Here is a 19,317-nt window from a genome sequence, read left to right on the forward strand (position 1 = left end):
CGCCTGCTCGCTGCAGCCACGTGGGGGAGACGCCCAGCAAACCGGACCACGGCAGGTCTGCAAAACGCTGCCGTCGCCGGGGCCCCTGCGCTGGGAGGGGCGGTGGGTGAATGTGTGGAGATCAAGGACAGCGTCCGCACCCATGGGTGCTCTGGGGCTGTGCTGGGCGCAGGAGGGAGACGTTGTCTGGCTTGCCGCCCCGGGGTCTGCCTATGTAAGAAGTAAGGCACCGTGAGCAGTGCCTGGGCACCGCAAAGGTAGCTCCATTTCTAGTCGCTTGAAGAAGGGCCTCTTGAAACCGGCGCTGGTGGTTCACACCCCGGGGCCCTGGAGCACCAGGCAGCTCCCTCCTTCCCAGCCGGGCCAGCGGGGCCGAGCCCGAGGGCCAGCAGCGGGAGGAGCGGCGGGAGGAGCCCCGCAGCAGGAGGAGATGCGGGGCAGAGGGCAAGAAGGACCCACCAGAGCCAAAGGGCCCGCGACGGCGCGCAGTTCTTTCTTTGTCTAGAGCACAGGAGGAGGCCAGTTCCTGGCCCAGCACCTGCATGTTATTTTTAGGGAAAATTTTACACTCAATTATCTATGTTAACTCAACAGAACTCCTCTGTAGAGAAAAGGAGCCCAAATTCGGCACATCCAGCCCTCAGGGCAAGCCTGAGACCAGGCTGATGCCGGGCCCAGGTCCGTCCCGGGCAGCCGGCTTTGCGTGAGGCCACAGTGGGTGAATCTGCAAAGCAGGCCTGGGCTTCTCCTGCTGCTGCCCACCACGGATTAAGACGCGGGGGCCCAGACCCAGCCAGAGGAGCGCTTGGTCCCTGAGCCCCACCCCAGTGGGTTAAAGCCCTTCCAGAGAGAGAGGCGACTCCAGCCAGCGGAGGCTGGGGGCCTGGGCAGAGCAGCGTGAGACCATCAAGGGCTCAGCGACCAAGGCCACCGGGAAGCATGGCTCCCTTCCCTCCCACACCAGTCCCCAGGGGTTCCAGGAAGACCCCCTCCTGCCCCCTCCAGTCCAGAACCAGTGAAGACCTGCAGCGAATGGAATGTGTCCTCAATTCATATGCAAATATCCCAAGAGGACCCACACCAGGAGGCAGGGCCTGGAGGCCTGGCATCCAGAGGAGGGGCCTGGGGCATAGGCACCCAGAGGCGGGGCCTGGAGGACTGGCACCCAGAGGCAAGGCCTGGGGGACTGGCACCCAGAGGAGGGGCCTTGGGGACTGCACCCAGAGGCAGGGCCTGGGGGATTGGCACCCAGAGGAGGGGCCTTGGGGACTGGCACCCAGAGGCAGGGCCTGGGGGATTGGCACCCAGAGGAGGGGCCTTGGGGACTGGCACCCAGAGGCAGGGCCTGGGGGATTGGCATCTGGAGGGGGACTGGCACCCAGAGGCAGGGCCTGGGGGATTGGCATCTGGATGGGGACTGGCACCCAGAGGCAGGGCCTGGGGGCAATTAGATTCAGGAGGGAATCAGGGCTGACAGTATAAATATGACTCTTATGGCGCTCCCAGAATGCCCCCGTGCCCTCCACTGGGGGAGGGCATAGACACAGTGCCCTCTGTGAACCGGAGTGGGCTTTCACGAGACACCGAATCGGCCAGCACCTTCTTCTTGGACTTGCAGCCAGAACGGTGGAAATGAGCGTTTGTCAGTTACGGGCCACCCAGCCTCTGGCGCTGTGTTTACAGCGGGCAACACGGACTAACACGGGTGCCCGTCACCGGCAGCTTCTGTCTCGGGGCTCCTGCCCCCGTGAGCGCTTGCCATTGCCCCCAGTGCGGCACCGGTGGGGGGGGGGGGATGCCGGAGCCGCCGTCCTCTCTCCACACCTCACCCCTTCACGGAGGCAGCAGCACACTCAGCTGAGAGCCGGGGTGAGGGGGAGGCGGGGCGGGGCTCGGGTGCCCCCGGGCCCTGGCTGTGCTGTCTGGCAGAGACCGGCCACTTGCTGTCTCCGCAGCTCCTCTGGGTTAAGGGTCACCGCCCAGGGCCCCTCTCCCCCGCCCCCCGCCCCCCACCCCAGTTCGGTGTGTCTCTCACAGGTGCTGTGCGGAGCGGTTAAAGTGCCTTGGCTTTTGAGATTCAAGCAAGAAGGACAAAGGAGGAAGCTTTCGGGAGTTTATTTTCGGAGCACACATGTAAAGGCCTTTTCCTCTTTAAATATTTCCAAGCAACGGGAACTCCTGTTTGCAGGTACAGAAGGGTGCGTGCGCGTGCAAATGCCGTCCTCAGAGAAGGCTGTGCCCAGAGCACTAGGGCGGCACAGGCGGGGCGGGGAGGGAGGGCGGGAGGGAGGGACGGGGCCCCACAGTCTCTCAGTGCCAGGGCTCAGCTGGACCTCCCGGAGGGGCCGCGGGCCACAGAGCCGCGCACTGCAGCTCTCCCGCAGGCAGACCGGGCGGCCCTTCCTCCGTCCACCCCCGTGGCCCCCGGTGTCTGGATTCTCTGTGGGGCGGGCACGGGCGCGCGCACCGCCCCGAGGGAGCAGACCCCGCGCGGCCCTCTGCACACGGACCAGACGGAGCCCTTCTCCCCGCCCCACGTGCTAGGGGCAGTCGGCCATCTTCTCCCCGAGGGTAAACCCCTAAGCCCCAGCGCCCGTTCTCGGGAGCCGGGTGACGGGGGCCTCCTCCCAACGGGCCTTGGGGTGGGTGGAGGGCACGGGTGGGCTCCCTGCTCCCTCGGGGACCTCAGCGTCACGTGAACAGGCGGCTTCGGTCCGTGTCTGGAGAAGGGGCTGTACTCCGGTGAGTGGGCGGGGGTTGTCATGGAAACGGGGTGGCCTCACCTTCTGTCCTCCCGGCCTGCTTCTCTGGGTGGGGTCTGGGAGCAGGTCTCCCCCTTCCGCCCTGGGGAGGGGCCTGGACCCCCCTGCACTTCCCGCCGCTCCCGCTGGAGGGCCGCTCTGGGGCTCCTGCAGGTGTCCAGCAGCTGCCGCCACCTGGCCTCCCCCTCCCCCGCTCTGTCCCCGTCCCTGGACGCCCTGGCCTCCCCCTCCCCCCGCTCTGTCCCCGTCCCTGGACGCCCTGGCCTCCCGGGCCTGACGAGCCAGAGGGAACCCTGGGGGCTTCTCCCCGGGGAGTGGAGCAGGGCTGGGTAGACCCTGCGCCCGCCCTGCTGGGAGGCAGCGGCCAGAGGCCAGGCGCAGAGCCAAGCTCCTCGCACCCCCAGAGCAGGACGAGGGGCTCCCGTGGCCCGGGCCCCGCTGTGCGCCCGGCCTGCTGCAGACCCCCCTTCCCTGGAGACACGGGAAGCGCGGGTTTCTGGAGAAGACCCAGGGGCTCAGGCCGGCCCTCACGGCCCGCGGTCGGCGGACACCGTCCCCACGGGAGCCGCCAGCGGGGACACACGGGACCCAGAGGGGCCCTCCCTGCCCCTCGGGGGCCCGGGAAGAAGCCGAGTGGAGGCCACGGCGGAGGCCTTCGGAGCTGTGCCCGGCAGGAGCCGGTGCCTCACCGGGTGACCCCGCAGGAGTGGGGTGAGCGCAGAGGCCCGGCCCCGGCCCCAGCTGGCCCTGTCCCCCGGCCCCTCCCACCACCCGCACCAGCCCCGCATGGAGGGGCGCCCCCGGAGCCGGAGACCGAATGAGAGGCCTGCGGCTGGGCCTGCGCCCCTACATGCCGGTGAAGGGGACTTGCGTGGGGCCAGAGGGTCTGTGCTGTGGCCTTCCCGCTCCGGGGGCTTCCTGAGCTGCCGTCTCCCCGGTTCCCTCTTCTGCACCCCTCTTCCCCCCCGTAAGGGCTCTCCTGACTCCTTTGGGTCTGGAAGCAGTTGGCGTCCACCACCCCAGCCTCCGCGGCCGGGTGGGAGCCTTCCTCTCGGTCCTGGTGGGTGGGAGTGCCTTTGGGGGCCATCGTGTTGTCAGCCATGTTGGCATCATTAGCCGTTTCCTAGACGAGGACAGCGAGGCTCAGAGCCCCTTGTCGCCACCTACTTGCTGTGGCGGTGATAAAGCCCAGCGTTGAAGCCACCATGTCAGGCCTCAGATCCGGGACCTTCTGCCTTAGTGCCCCGCTACAGTGCTCTCTGCAAAGTGGGGTTCCAGCCCAGGGGAGGGGGAGCAGGGCGGGGAGGGGGAGCAGGGCGGGGCGGATGCTTCTGCCCACGGACACCCGGAGCCCTGAGGCCCAGGAGCCGGAGACAGGAGGCGAGGGCCCTGCCGAGCGGCCGGGAGGAAAGTGACTCTCGAAGGTGACTTTCAGAGCAGGCCCGCTCACCAGAGCCCCCGGGCCCGCAGGCGGGGGGGGGGGGTGGTGCAGGCATGGGAAACGTGAGGTGCGGAGCTTGGCAGAGAAGCACGAGGTCTTAAGAGGTTTTAGAGGCGTCAAGGGGGCCGAGCAGCCTGGAGGTTTGAGCCAGGGGGGGTTCTGGGCCTTAGGGCCTTAGGAAGGAAGCCCTGGAGACTGGCCCTGGGGGGTGAGGGGGGGCAGGTCCTAGCAAGAAGAGGGGTGGGGCGGTCCGCCGGGAGAGCGGGGACAGAGGGAGCAGTGTCTGCGAGGGGGAGGCACCAGTAGCTGGGACCCCACACGGGCCTCCTCGAGATGGGACTTGCACCAGCACCCGCACACTTGGAACGGGGCGCACTCTGTGTCCAGAGTCTCTGGGCTTTCCACTTAGAACCAGGAGCACCCCATTTCCTGGGGGGGGTTCCCTTGCCCTGACCGAGAGGAGAGGCTGGAGCGCGCGGGGACGGCCTGGCCTCACCCAGGTGTCTGTGGAGCTGGCAGAGACCCCACCCTCTGACCGCTTCCCGCCCGGCTGCACCCCCACCGTGGCCGTGTCCCAGGAGCCAATGGCCCCAGAGGGGGGGGAAGTGAGTCCTGGTGGTTCTCTGTGTGCTTGGCCTCCACGGCTGACCCGTGAGAGCGAAGCTCGTGCCCCCCGCCCCCCAGGAACACCCCCTGTGCAGCATGAAGGGCGGTCCGGACCACGCCACACCGCCCACCTTCCTCGATGCTGAGCCTGCCCCCCCCCCCCCGAGCCGCGGGCGGGACATGGCGGAGCGTGGACTCGGAGCCCCCTCCGTCCCCAGGAGTCCCACGCACTCTGTGGCCCTGTGGTGGCCTGTCTGTCAGGGCTGCCACCCGGCTCCCTCCCCAGCCCTTCCGCCCAAGCACCACTCAGAGCTGGCCAAGTCACTGGAGCTGAAGCCTCAGGCCTGGAGCTTGAACTCAGCCCTGCCAGCAGCCAGAGAAGCGGGGAGCCCAGCCAGGCTCGGGAGGGGCCTCCTCTCCCCACGCACATGCGTTGCTCTATTTTTAAGAGTCCTCCCTGGAAGGCAGAGGGCCCCGAACATGTGCAGTTTCCATGCTGTGCGAGGGAAAATCTACCGCTCAACTGTGCAGGCACGCGCACTGCCTGTCCTCACGCTCCCACGCAGTCACGCCCCATCACGCTCACACGCAGTCACGCCCCAGCTGCACCGAGTCACCTCGGAACCGCACAACCGGCACGGGCCGGGCACGGTGCGTCACGCCTGTAACCTCAGCGGCACATCTTAGTCAGATCCTGGCTCGGAAACGAACCGGGTCACAAAATGATCACGAGGAAGCTGAAGCGAGGCCTCGGTGGGCAGCCGGAGGGCGGAGCGGATGGCGGAGCGGATGGCAGAGGGCCCCGGGGTGCAGCAGCCCAAGACTCAACGCACTCACGTGATGCGGGACGCGGGAACGGGAAGGGAGTCTGAGGGTGGGGACGCACAGGACCGGGAAGAGGAAGACAGGGGCGAAGGATCAGCGAGGTATCAGCCGATCAGACAGTCCACGCACTAACGTGTAATCCCCGGGCACAACTGTTTGCAGCTCAGGAAAAATACAGTAAAAAGGACTCAGGTTGTAGCTCGGTGGGGCAGCACTTGACAAGCATGTGCCATAGTAAGTAAGCAAATAAATAAGCAAATACATAGTTACTGTTCTAAACCTCCACATTGTGGGGTGCTTTGTTATGTAGCAGTAAGTAACCCATACAGTCATCATTATGAACGTGTTTAATTTAATTGGTTTATTTATTGCCGGCCCTGGGGCTTGAACTAAGGCTAGCACTCTACCGCTTGAGCCACGGCTCCACTTCCATCTTGGTCTGTGACTAGGTGGAGAACTCTGCTGCCGGGGACTGGCTTCAAACCTCGATCCTCACACCTCAGCCTCTTGGGTAGCTCGGGTCCTGGGTGCGGGGCCCCTGCACCCAGCTTCACCTAAGCTTTTACGTGTGGCTAGGAATCCTTCTGTGCAGCACAGTCTGGGAGCGGAGGAAGGAGGGCCGTTACCTGAGGGGTGCTGCCTGGCTGTTTGGGGGCCCGCCGGCCGTGGTGAGGGGCGGCGTCCAGCCTGCGGGGCTGAGCTCAACGCGGGCAGCATTTCATCCTCTATCGGCTCCCAGGAATCTGCGGGGGATCGGCCGGATGGCCAGCACTGGGTGACTCGGGGTGAGTTAGCAAGCCACACAAGGTCAGTGCCACGCGGAGGGTGCCAGGTCACCAGCAAACACCTCTGCGCCGGGCCTAGCTTTCCTTTGAGCTGCCCACTGACCTTCCTTCCTTCCTCCTTCCTTCCTTTCTTCCTTCCTTCCTTCCTACTTCCTTCCTTCCTCCTTCCTTCCTTCCTTCCTCCTTCCTTCCTCCTTCCTTCCTTCTTTCCTTCCTCCTCCCCCTCCCTCCCTCCCTCTCTCTTTCTGAAGAAACAACTGCTGAGCTGAGCCCAGTGCTTCATGCCTTTCCTAATCACTTGGGAAGCTGAGAATGGAGGAGGAAAGCAATCCAAAGCCAGCCTGGCCAGAAAAGCGTGAGGCCCCTCTTCAAATCCCAACTGAGTGCAGTGGCTGGTACCTGTCACCTCACACCGTGTGGAAGGCTGTGATCAGAGCCAGCACAAAGTCTGAGAGACTTCATTTCCGTGGTGGGAGACTGGATACAGTGGTACACACCCATGAGTGCCGAGAGGATGAAAGCTTAAAGTAAGTAGACAGGTTTGAACCTCAGGAGTGTATCAAGCAGGAAGCAAGAGCCTATCCTAAAAAATCAGTGAAAACCAGGACTGGAGGTGTGGCTCCGTGGTATTGTGCTAGCCTAGCCTAGCAAGTAGGAGAAACTGGACTCAAACCAAAGGAGACAAGACAAGAGGAAGAGGAAGGAGGAGGTGATGGTGGAGAAGCAGAAGGGGGAGACGGGGGAGAAGAAAGCGGTGGGAGAGGGAAAGGAGGAGGAGAAGGAGGCGAAAGAGGACAAGGAGAAGGAGGAAGAGGAGAAGCAGCTGCTGTTTAAGGACTCCAGTCTTGTGGGGGGTATAGAGAGAGAAGAAGCAAACAACTTCAAATGAAAGATTCCGCTCTGAGCCTTTCTGGCTGGGAGCAGGGAGAATCGTCTGGCACGGGCCAGAGGCCCTCGGAGCCCTCGGAGCCCTCGGAGCCCTGGGCAAGGGCTGGGGCCGCTTTGTGCAGAGAAGGAGCTCCAGGTGGCGTTTTCCTGAATGGCTTGAAGCAAGTTCCTTGTCATAATATTTGTGCTAAGTTGCCATTTATGATTTTTTTTTTAGCTCCTAGGTTAGCCGAGTGAGAAAGAAAGCTTTAGAAGGAAGGCTAGATAGCTTAGTCAAAAGGTCAGGGGCTGGAAAACCAAACAATGGGCTCGCACAGCCAGCAAGAGCAGTTTCTGATGTCCACCTGCTGCGCAGCTGCTGGCTCTGATGGGCACGGGGCAGACCCCAGTGGCCACGGCGGGCTCTGATGGGCACGGGGCAGACCCCAGTGGCCACGGCGCTCCCGCGTGGGGGGTCCTGACGGAGGTGAGCAGATGGCACCCTGGAGGTCAGGCCCGGTGGACGTTGCCCCCCACAAGGCCTGTCATGGCCTGACAGGCAGGCACGGCCCCAGGCCGCTGCTCACCGGGCAGGCAGTCTCTTCCACAGTCCAGTGTGCTGGGGGAGTTTCCCAGCGGAGTGTTGTTGGGCTGTGGGCTCTGCTTCCGGCCCTGCGGAGTTGGAGCACGATCCATCGCACCCCTTCGCTGCAGAGCCGGCTGTCCTGCAGAGCTCCCCGCCAGCCTCTGAGCCACTGTACTTCCTTTGAAGATCAAACGTGGAAGCACGGTTGCCACGTGCCGAGACTCTCAGAGGAGAACATCAGGTTTGGGTGGAGCAGGAAAGCCAGAAGCCTGCTAAGCACAGTCTGGGCATGGACCAAGCCGACCACCAGCTTCTTAGCCCGGGCTTCTCCTCGCTGGCAGGTCAAGGCCCGATTTCCTGCCTCAATTTCCCTTCCCTCCGTAGCGTGGGATGCCTCTCCACTCGTCCTTCCTGTTCCCTCCCCCCCCCACCGCACCCTGCGGGGGCTCTGCTGAGCAGAACAGGTCCCCCGGGCCTGCCCCCTGAGCTGGAGCCATGGACTCCGGGATCCAGTGCGAGTGGCGAGCAGGGGAAAGGATGGGAAGGGCCTGGTGGAGAGATGGCGGGGTACGTGCTGGGCCCAGCCGGAAATGGGCAGCAAACCTGGTTACTCTTGCTGGGCTCTCACCAGGGGAGGACATGGGGAAACACAAAGATCCTCCAGCTCTTGGCCCCAGTGGCGGGGGGGGGGGGCACCCTGGCAAAACTCAGAAGGCAGCCTGTGCCTCGGGAAGTCACCTCCCATCACACACAAACCAGGCCGGCCCCCCTCAGCCTGCAGGGCACCAAGGGGCAGCCGCGAGGGGCCAGAGGTGGCCATTGCAGGGCCACCCGGGGCTTCATGAGGCACAGGGGCCCCGCCGGCTCCTGGGCCTCCTGCTGTCCGCGTCCCCTCATTCAGGAGCCGGCAGAGCCACAGGCCCCGGGGTGCTCAGTCTGTTCCCAGAGCCGGCACCCCAGGGAGCTACACAGCCAGCTGCACTGAGGCTAGGGGGGGGCTTCCTGCCAGCCCGCCCTCCGCCCCAGTGATGGCAACTGGGGGCAGCTCCCTTCCTGGAGACAGGAGAAGCTGGGGCGACCAGGGAACAGGCGGCTGCTCCGCCTCGCTGCGTGCCCGGGAGGGCGAAAGAATTCAACGCCCCAACATCCCGCGCTCCCCATCCGGAACCTGGCTTCCTGGGAGCGCGCAAGGACGATCCCGAGCCCGCACTCGCGCGGGGAGGGGACACGGTCGGGGCCGCCTCCCTCCTCCGCCACGCCCCCCACCGCTGGGCGCCACGCAGCCGGCGGCTCGGTGGAGGAGCGCGGTGCGGGCGGGCGCGGCGGGAAGTGTGCGGGCCGAGCCCGGGCGGGGAGCGCGCCGGGGGGCCGGCCGGGCGTGCGCCCCGCGAAGCTCGAGCCCAGAAGGGCGCACTCCTAGAGGGCCCGCGAGCTGCCCCGGGGCCCAGGGGAGCGCAGCGTGGAACCCGGAGTCGCCGCATCCCGGAGCAGGCGCTTGGCCGGCGGGGCGGAGCGGAGCGGGAGGAGCGGCGGGCGGGCGGGAGCGCAGAGCCGGCAGCGCAGAGCCGGCAGCGCGCGGCGGAGCCTGCGGGGACGGAGCCCAGCGCTCCGGGGCGGCCCGCGCGGTCCCCGCCGGCCGGCGCACGCCTCGCCTCCCCGCTTCCGCCCCGGGCACGCCCGTCTCCGGGACTCGCGACGCGGGCGCGGGACAAAGCGGCCGCCGCCGGCGCCCACCATGCGCCTCAACATCTCCACGGCGCCGGGCACCGCGGGCGCGCGGGGCGTCGAGCCTTTCCCGCCGCCCCAGCCGGCGCTGGAGGCGGCACTGCTGGGCGCGGGCTTCGGGGGCGGGGGTAACGGCTCCGGCAACGCGTCCGAGCGGGCCCTGGCCGCGCCCAGCAGCGCCCTGGATGTGAACACGGACATCTACTCCAAGGTGCTGGTGACGGCCGTCTACCTGGCCCTCTTCGTGGTGGGCACGGTGGGCAACTCGGTGACGGCGTTCACGCTGGCGCGCAAGAAGTCGCTGCAGAGCCTGCAGAGCACGGTGCACTACCACCTGGGCAGCCTGGCGCTGTCGGACCTGCTCATCCTGCTGCTGGCCATGCCCGTGGAGCTCTACAACTTCATCTGGGTGCACCACCCCTGGGCCTTCGGGGACGCCGTCTGCCGCGGCTACTACTTCCTGCGAGACGCCTGCACCTACGCCACGGCCCTCAACGTGTCCAGCCTGAGCGTGGAGCGCTACCTGGCCATCTGCCACCCGTTCAAGGCCAAGACCCTCATGTCCCGCAGCCGCACCAAGAAGTTCATCGGCGCCATCTGGCTGGCCTCGGGGCTGCTGGCGGTGCCCATGCTCTTCACCATGGGCCAGCAGAACCGCAGCGCCGACGGGCGGCACCCGGGCGGCCTGGTGTGCACGCCCATCGTGGACACCGCCACCGTCAAAGTCGTCATCCAGGTGAGCGCCCCGTCCCCGCGCGAGGGCTGGGGGGCACCGGGGCCTCCGCAGGTCCCTGGGGGTCCGGGCGCGTTCCCCTCCCGCGCCCCAGAGTACTTGGCAGTGGGGTGTCTCTCCCCAGAGCTGGTAGCCGAGCCTGGGCGCCCAGGGGCTTCTGGGGCGGCCCCGGCTTTTCTTCCCGCGAGCTGCGGTCGCTCCGAGCGTGCCCTTGGGGGAAGTCTTGCAGCTCTGCCCTGTGCAGCGCCCCCCCCCCCCGCTGCCCCCTCCACGCCAGCTGCCCCTCCCTGACTGGAGGCCGAGGCAGAGCTGAAGCCCCTGCTGTCTTGGGCTGGTGAAGTGTGATGCTGGTGACGTTGGCCCGAGAAAGGAGAACGGGGGGGGGGGGGGGGCTTGTGGGAGGTGTTTGCAGCTGGGGAGCGTGCACCTTCTCCCAGGGGCACTCCTTGCTCGTGTGTGTGCTCCTAGGGGCTCTCACTGCTCGTGTGAGCGTGCAAGCACTCCCGGGGGCTCTCGCGCGTGCGTGTGTGTGGCTAGGGGTGCTGGGAGGCTCTGGGTACCCGGACAGGGAGGTGACCCCAGGGCCTCCGAGGGCCTGAGCCGGGGGGGCCTGGCAGGGGTGTCGGGGAGCCCACCATCGGGCGGGGGCTCGTGCCGGAGGGAGCTTGTCAGGCAAGGCCCACAGAGAAAGCTGGGGCAAAGTTACACGTGGAGCGGGGTGTGGTGGTTCACGCCTGTAATCCCTGCACGGGGGAGGGGGGGGGGGGCGGGGCAGGAGGATCAGGAGTTTGAAGCCAGTTTGGGCTGCATAGTGAGACCCTTGTTTCAAGAAGAAGAGGGAAAGAAAGAACGAGAGAGAGAGAGAGAAGAAAGAAAGAAGGGGGGAAGGAGGAAGGGCAGGAGAAGGGGGAGGAGAGGGAAGCACCAGGACTGTGGCTCGCACCTGAGGCTGGGGCGGGCGGTGGAGGTAGGCGTCTCCCACCTGGGCTTTGTGCAGGCGCAGAGGCCGCGTGTTTCCCGGAGGTCTCTGCGCCGTCTTCATCGAGGGCGGCGGCCACTGCCCCCATCCGCCGTCCCTCCCCTGGAGCCGGCACCCTCAGCCGCCCAGCAGACTTCTGTGGTCAGCTCAGAAGGTGCCGCTTCTAGGAGACCAGGGAGGGACTGTCGTCTGTCAGACTCAGGGCTGTGACTGACTCTCCGGCAGTCCCTTCCCGGTGCTCCGGCCCGCCAGGCTTTCAGGTCTCATTCTTCTTTCCTCAAGCTTCCGCTTTTGATCAGCTTCGCCTGGGGCCGGAGCCTCCCCCTCCCCCCCCAGGAGAACTGGGGGCACCTGCCAGTGCCGCCGCCCCTCCGGCAGGTCAGAGGGTCACTGCCGGCACCTGGCTCAGACCCCACCCTCGGGCTGTCTGGAGCAGTGTGGACGCACATGTCCAAAGTCAGCGGCAGGAGAGGGGAGGGCAGCTGCCCGGGGTCCCCAGGACGGGTCCCCGCCCTCCAGACTCCACTGGGGCTCTGGGGGCTTGAGACCTGAGTGAATCACGTGGCCTCTGAAGCGCCATGGGTGCCACTGCCGACAGCTGTGCGGCCATTGCCTCGTGCCGCGGCTCGTGGGCTCAGGGACGCTCGTGGGGCACGGGCCTGGGATGGGCTGCTCTGGGGTGGAGGCCGCAGGGGTCCCGCTGGCTTCCGAGTGCCCGGGAGGGCGCAGGCCGTGCTCCAGGGGTGACTGGTTTCCGGGGTGTCTTCCAGAGCAGGCGGCTCCGCTCCGGCCTCGTGGGGCGCGCGCGGCTCCGCGTGCCTGGCCGGGCGGGGTGGGGTGGGAGGGGCCTCACCTTCGTGTGCGCGGCCCGCACGGGAGAGGCGGCGGGTCCCGGGAGTTGGGGCCGGGCTCCAGATGTCGCCCAGGCGGTTCCGGTGAACGGGCCCTGCTCTCGGGCTCTGACCCGACGGCGGCCAGCCTCTTCCGGGCTGGTGAGGGGGGGAGGGCTGGAGCAGGGCACCGCGCTCTGGACGCCGGAGGGTGGAACCAGTGGAGGGGGCCGCGTTGCACCCTTGCCGGCTCCGTCGGGCGGGAGCCAGAGGCCACGGGGCTCCTCTGTCACCGCGTCAGGACGGCCACGCTCCGCGGGGAGGGCGTGCGCCCAGCAAGCCTCTGTCCGGGCATCTTCTGTCACAGCCCAAGCAGAGGCTGCTCTGGCTGGGACTGGAGCTGCTTGAGTGGCAGCTCCGGGCAGGGCGCAGGCTCCCCCGCCCCAGGGGAAGGTGGCGCCCAAGCCACTGCCCAGAGACCACGGCTGATGAGGCAAGGTGATTTGGTCTCCAGGCTGTTGAAGCAGACAGAGTCTCGGGGAGGAAAAGGTGACCGAGACCTGCTTCCACAGTGAAGAAAATTGGTCCCCATCAAGTCGGGCCATTGATTACTTCCTCCGTGTGTCTGTCCTGGGCTGTCAGCGCCCAGCGGGCCCCTCAGCAGGCAGCAGATACGTGCAGAGGGCTAGGTAGCGGGATGTCTTTGACCTATCCCCCAACAGCTCAGAGAAAGATGTCAGAGTCAAAGGCAAGCAGATGGTGATGGCGTGGGGCAAAGCACTCCCGGGCCATCAACCCAGGTAGGGCAGAAGCAGCAGACCAGGGAAAGGACCCAGATCTTTGCATTGTTCTTCTAACTTCTGCAGTTCAGAACTTTTTCAGTTAGAAAGCTGCAAAATAAACAGGGCACGGTGGCTCATGCCTGTATTCCTGACTACCCAGGAGGCTGAGATCTGAGGATCGAGGTTCAAAACAAATGCAGGTTGGAAACTTTGTGAGACTCTTATCTCCAACTGACCACCAAGAAAGCTGGAAATGGAGCTGTGACTTCAAGTGGTAGAATACTAGCCTTGAGCACAAAAGCTCAGAAGTAGTGCCTAGGCGCTGAGTTCAAGCCCTACGACTGGCACAAAGTCGGGGGGGGGAGGGGAAGTGGGGAAAGGAAAAGAAAGAAAGAAAAAATTACAAAAGAAGAGTGGGTCCATAAACAGACAATTCCAAGGAGCCAGAGATGGCCCTGTCTTGGTTTGACCTTCATTGGAAGCGGGAAATGTTAAGCAGTATAATTCTGAGCCTCCAGAGCTGGGGGCACTGCGGGTCAGACACAAGAGACTTGTCAACAGCCACTTGTCACGTCGTCCTGTCTCAGCCGGGCACAGTGGCGCTCAGCTGTAATCCCAGTCATTTGGGAAGCAGAGGTCGGCAAGGCTGGCCCAGACAAAAAATTAATGAGACCCCGTCTCAATGGGTGAAAGTTGAGCAGGTGGCACACTCCTGTCATTCCGGCTGCACAGGAAGCGCACTTCAGAGGGCGGAATTCCAGGCTTAACCGCGAGCCCCCCCCCCCCCCCCCAGCCGGGCATGGCTCACGTGGAGGAGCCTGGCACGCGTAAGAACCAGGTGCAGGGCCTGAGCTCAAACGAGCACTACCACAAAGGAAGTCGTGCGTCTTAGAGGTGCCTGTGAAAACGTTCACAGATGTTGTCCTCTGGACAGGGAGCGCTGGGGAAAGGAACACGGAGTGTGGAGCAGAGGAAGCAGACAGGCTGGTGGTGGTGAAATCGGTTATTGATTTGTTGTGTAGTCTGAAGATTTGAATGCCCGACAGGGTTTTTCTTTATGATTATCTTTAAGTGGTTGTACACTATGCAACATGTTAGTTTATAAGTGCAATGCACCTTGATGGATTTCAGCCCTTTCTTCATTCTGCCCCACCTCCCCCATACTTTGTTAAAAGCCTGAGATGCTGTGTACCACTGGGTAGGTAGTGTACACCTGATTTCTCAGCATCCAGAGGTAGAGGCTGAAAACCTGTGAGTTCAGAGCCAGTATGCAGGACCCAGAGCTGACCAAGGCCAGTGCTGGCCAGTATGCAGAACCCAGAGCTGACCAAGGCCGGTCCTGACCGGTATGCAGGCCCCAGAGCTGACCAAGGCCAGTCCTGGCCGGTGTGCAGGACCCAGAGCTGACCAAGGCCGGTGCTGGCCGGTGTGCAGGACCCAGAGCTGACCAAGGCCGGTGCTGGCCGGTGTGCAGAACCCAGAGCTGAGCAAGGCCAGCCCCAGCTGGTGTGAGTCCTCAAGGAGAAACCAGCTCCAGAGAGGGGTGGGACCACCGTCACTGCTATGTGCCAGGTTCTGAGTGCTGGGCTCTCTGGATGTGTCCTGCCCTCAGCTGGCTTTCCGAGGATGTTTGTCTTCAAGAACAAGGTGTGTCTCGAGGCTCAGTTCTCAGAGGGTGAGGACAGCAAGGGACTTCTCCCAGCTCCTCCCCAGAACCCGGCCCCGCAAGCTCCCAGTGGTTGGGCAGAGGGACCCTGTGGTCAGCGCGGGACAGAGGTGCCCCTGGCCAGCCTGGAGTCCAGCAAGTGTGTCAGACCTGTGAGCCACGGCGGGGAGGCGGAGGCGGCTGCGGCCCAGACACTGGAAGCCAGTCCTCTCGGGTGATCCGGTGATTTGTGTTGAGGAGGAGAAAAATCCTTGGCCTTTCTTTTAATCACGATGACATCTATGAAACCTGTGATTTGCCATTTGTTGGGTGCAGTTCAGGGCACAGCCACACCACGGACAATCGCCAGAGTTCTTCCTCTCCCCAGAGTGACTGGGTCCCCAGCAAACAGGGTCCCCGCAGAGCCGGGGCCGAGCTCCCACCTCCCTCCCTCCCCCCTCCCTCCCTCCCTCCCCACCCCCCTCCACCTTCCCATATTCCTCCCCACCCTCCCTTCCCCCTCCCTCCCCACTTTCCCCCCTCCCTCCCCCCCCTCCCCCCTTCCCTCCCAGAGCTGGATGTGGCAGCCCAGGTGTGCGTGTGAAGCCCAAAGGGATCGTTCAGATCAAGTTCAGGAAGGGCTCAGGCTCATGTTGACATTCTGGGAAAGACAGAGCTGCTGGGGCAGGAGGCAGATGGGGGCTGAGGGTCCCCGGAGCAGGGCGAGTAAGCGTGTGTGTGTGTGTGTGTGTGTGTGTGTGTAAATACTGCACAGCGAGGGCTGCACCGCTGAGTGTTCACCAGAACTCCTTGGCCGTGGGCTGGAGAGGTTTAAGTGCTGGCACCGTCTGGCTGGCAGCCTGCGGGCCGCACATCAGGGAAAGAGCTGGATCCCCCTCCCTCTCCCCTCTCCCTCTCCCCCCTCCCCCCGCGTGGGGGAAGGAGGCGAGGCGGCCGCTCTGCAGGGCCTCTGCACGCCCAGAGGTCAAAGGTGGCAGAGCTCCAAGAACCCGAGGGGCCGGCAGCCCCCGCCCGCCCTGGGGCTGCCACCGTCACCCTTCCCTGTCTTCTCACTGCCATTCACTGAGCACCTGCTGGGTGCCAGGCACGCCTTCCGCCGCAGAACCAAGGAATGAAACCCGCGCCAGGAGTCACAGGCAGACCGGGCAGGCTCCCCCCCTAATTCCCGGGGCGTGAGCTCAGAGCCTCACACTCTCACTTCGTTTCCTTTTGCTGTTTCTTCTGGAGGCTAACCCTCTACCCCTTGATCCACATGTCCACGTCTAGGCTTTTGCTGGCTTGGAACCGTGAGCCTCCGATCTCAGCCTTCTGAGGGGCTAGGATGGAAGGTGGGGGCCTCCGGCACCCCGCCTGGGGAAAATACGGAGCCGTGGGTTTCTGAGCAGAGCCGCGGTGTGGCTTGTTTTGAGGGGTCCTTCGGCCTGCCTTGGGAGTTAGGAAGCTGCGTCCGCCATGACCCCCACCCCGCTATCGCCCCAGCCTGGCGGCTCCCCTTCTGCCCTGCGCTTCAGGAGCCCAGCTGGCTCTCTGCACCTCCCGTGGGTGCGTGGCACCCTAAGGTGACCCCGGCCTGCACTCCCGGGCTAAACCCCGCCTACTGTGACCCCAACCCGCACTCCCAGACTAAGCCCCGCCTACTGTGACCCCAACCCGCACTCCCAGACTAAACCCCGCCTACTGTGACCCCAACCCGCACTCCCAGACCAAACCCCGCCTACTGTGACCCCAACCCGCACTCCTGGGCTAAACCCCGCCTACAGTGACCCCAACCCGCACTCCCAGACTAAACCCCGCCTACTGTGACCCCAACCCGCACTCCCAGACTAAACCCCGCCTACTGTGACCCCAACCCGCACTCCTGGGCTAAACCCCGCCTTCTGTGACCCCAACCCGCACTTCTGGACTAAACCCCGCCTACTGTGACCCCCACCCACACTCCCAGACTAAATCCCACCTACTGTGACCCCAACCCGCACTCCCAGACTAAACCCCGCCTACTGTGACCCCAACCCGCACTCCCAGACTAAACCCCGCCTACTGTGACCCCAACCCGCACTCCCAGACTAAACCCCGCCTCCTGTGACCCCGGCCTGCACTCCTGGGCTAAACCCCGCCTACTGTGACCCCGGCTTGCACTCCTGGACTAAACCCCACCTACTGTGACCCCAACCCGCACTCCCAGACTAAACCCCGCCTACTGTGACCTCAACCCGTACTCCCGGACTAAACCCCGCCTACTGTGACCCCAACTCGCACTCCTGGGCTAAACCCCGCCTCCTGTGACCCAACCCACACCCCTGGGCTAAACCCCGCCTACTGTGACCCCAACCCGCACTCCCAGACTAAATCCCACCTACTGTGACCCCAACCCGCACTCCCAGACTAAACCCCGCCTGCTGTGACCCCAACCCGCACTCCCGGACTAAACCCCGCCTCCTGTGACCCCGGCCTGCACTCCTGGACTAAACCCCGCCTCCTGTGACCCCAACCCGCACTCCCAGACTAAACCCCGCCTCCTGTGACCCCAACCCGCACTCCCAGACTAAACCCCGCCTGCTGTGACCCCAATCCGCACTTCTGGACTAAACCCTGCCTACTGTGACCCCAACCCGCACTCCCAGACTACACCCCGCCTACTGTGACCCCAACCCGCACTCCCAGACTAAACCCCGCCTCCTGTGACCCCAACCCGCACTCCCAGACTAAACCCCGCCTACTGTGACCCCAACCCACACTCCCAGACTAAACCCCGCCTCCTGTGACCCCGGCCTGCACTCCTGGACTAAACCCCGCCTACTGTGACCCCAGCTTGCACTCCCGGACTAAACCCCACCTACTGTGACCCCAACCCGCACTCCCAGACTAAACCCCGCCTACTGTGACCCCAACCCGCACTCCTGGGCTAAACCCCGCCTACTGTAACCCCGGCTTGCACTCCTGGACTAAACTCCACTTGCTCATGCAGTCGCCAGGTCTGATTTGCCAACGCTGGCTGAGGATTTGCTCTGGATTTCCTTCGTTTCTTCTGGTGGAAGCCTAGGCTATCCAGTTCAGCGTGTCCTTTCTCCTTTTCCTTCCCTCTTTCTTTCTCCTTCGGTGGTCCTAGAGTTCTCAGCTCCAGGTCTTGTACCTGCTAAGCAGGCTCCTCGCCACGTCAGCACCGTCCCCGTCCTTCTTTCGTTGTTTTGTTGAGTAGGCTCTTGCTCTTGGGTCTAGGTTGGCCATCCTCCTGCGTATACGGCACTCGTAGCTGGGATGCCAGGCGGGTCCCGTGATACGCAGCGCTTCGTTGGCCGAGACGGGGGGTTTCTCATGCATGCTTTGCCCTTGCTGATCTCCATCCACAATCCCCATCTCTGCCCCTCAAGTGGCCAGGACTTAGGAATGCCCCATAGCTCTCACCCTAAGATCTCTCTTCTTTTCAATCATAAATAGTGCTAAGCATTACTCTAATGGCTTCTCAAACATTTTGAAATGTTCTGTGTTCTTTAGTTAGAACTATTTTCTTATTTCTGTTGAGACTCCTCTTTTAACTGTTGGGTCACTTAGAAATGTGCTTTTTAAATTTCCTCGTTTGGAGATTTCCCAAATATCCTTTTGTTGTCTGTGTACTCCATTATGCTCAGAGAACATGCTTTCACAATGCAGATTCTTTACGTTTGTCAGTGGTTATTTGGAGGCGCAGGGCATCAGCCCATCAGCGAATACTGAGTACACACGCGGGGAGAGTGCTTGCTACACGCCATGAGTTTTTCTATAAGGCCAGTTTGCTCCAGTGTTGAGTTATTTCTAACTGTTGTTGCTGCTGCTTTTTTCATTGTTTCTTCTTCTCTCCTAAGAGCTCTTATCTTTTCCTTCATTTCAAGATTCTTCGTAGCTCAGGGGAAGTAGTCACAATGCCTGTGTTTTTGTCTGAGATGGGGTCCCACTGCCTAACCCAGGCTGGCTTTGAACTTGCAGTCCTCTCGCCTCTCAGGTGCTGGGACGACAGGCATGCACCACCCCTTCCAGATGTCTGCCTGCCTTCATGGCCTGGGTCAGCCCCTTCTCTGGAGGGATGGTGTGTAAGGATTGTCTTTTCCTTTAGAGCGAATCTTGTTTCCCTGGGTCTTTGAAGGGTGAGTAACTTTGGCTTCCTGGGCGTTTTCAATTTTGTTGTGGTATTTCAGGCTCTGTTAAAATCCTTTGGAGAATGTTGGTGTTTTTCTTGCAGCAGGCAGTCTGCCCGGCGAGAGCTGCCACTTCTGATTTACCATCTGCTGGTGGCGGTGCCAACGGCAGTGCTGTTTTCAAGTCCCTCCTCCGGGCACACATCCTCCGGGCGCGGGCTCGGATCTTGGCGAAGTCTCCGCCCTCCAGGAGGGTCTGGACAGGAGCTGGCGGGGGGCCGGTGGGGGGGCGCCGAGGGTGGGGAGTGTGTGCAGAGTCCTTTCCACGCTCTCCTCTCTGAGCTCTGCCCAGGAGCCCCGTGTTCCCGTCTTACGTCCCCGGAGACCCCTGGATGGAGCCCCGCACCTGTGCTGCGCGGCACAGCCACCCAGAGGCTGGTGGGGCCCTGACTCCCTGCTGCTGAGCCCGTTGCACACCCAGGGGCCGTTGGGGGCACCCAGGGCCCGCGCTGCGGCCACCCGGGGTCTGCCCATGGCTCACCCAGGACCACTCCCCCCCCCCCCCCCGGGGCCGGCCCTCGGTCCACGCGGTCCACACTGTGCTCTTGGCGTCTCTCTGCC

The 19,317-nt window shown here is 63.8% G+C and overlaps 1 protein-coding gene across 1 annotated transcript in view; it reads left to right on the forward strand.

Annotated features, from left to right (window-relative positions):
• Positions 1–9,607: 9,607 nt before the first annotated feature.
• Ntsr1 (neurotensin receptor 1) overlaps positions 9,608–19,317 on the forward strand; it is a 34,778-nt gene continuing 25,068 nt past the window's right edge. Inside the window, exon 1 of the mRNA XM_048347516.1 lies at positions 9,608–10,333. Coding sequence (XP_048203473.1) covers positions 9,608–10,333 — 726 coding nt within the window. The remainder of the gene's footprint in view (positions 10,334–19,317) is intronic.

Source organism: Perognathus longimembris, chromosome 6 (genome assembly GCF_023159225.1).
Source record: "Perognathus longimembris pacificus isolate PPM17 chromosome 6, ASM2315922v1, whole genome shotgun sequence".
Classification (NCBI taxonomy): Eukaryota; Metazoa; Chordata; class Mammalia; order Rodentia; family Heteromyidae; genus Perognathus; species Perognathus longimembris.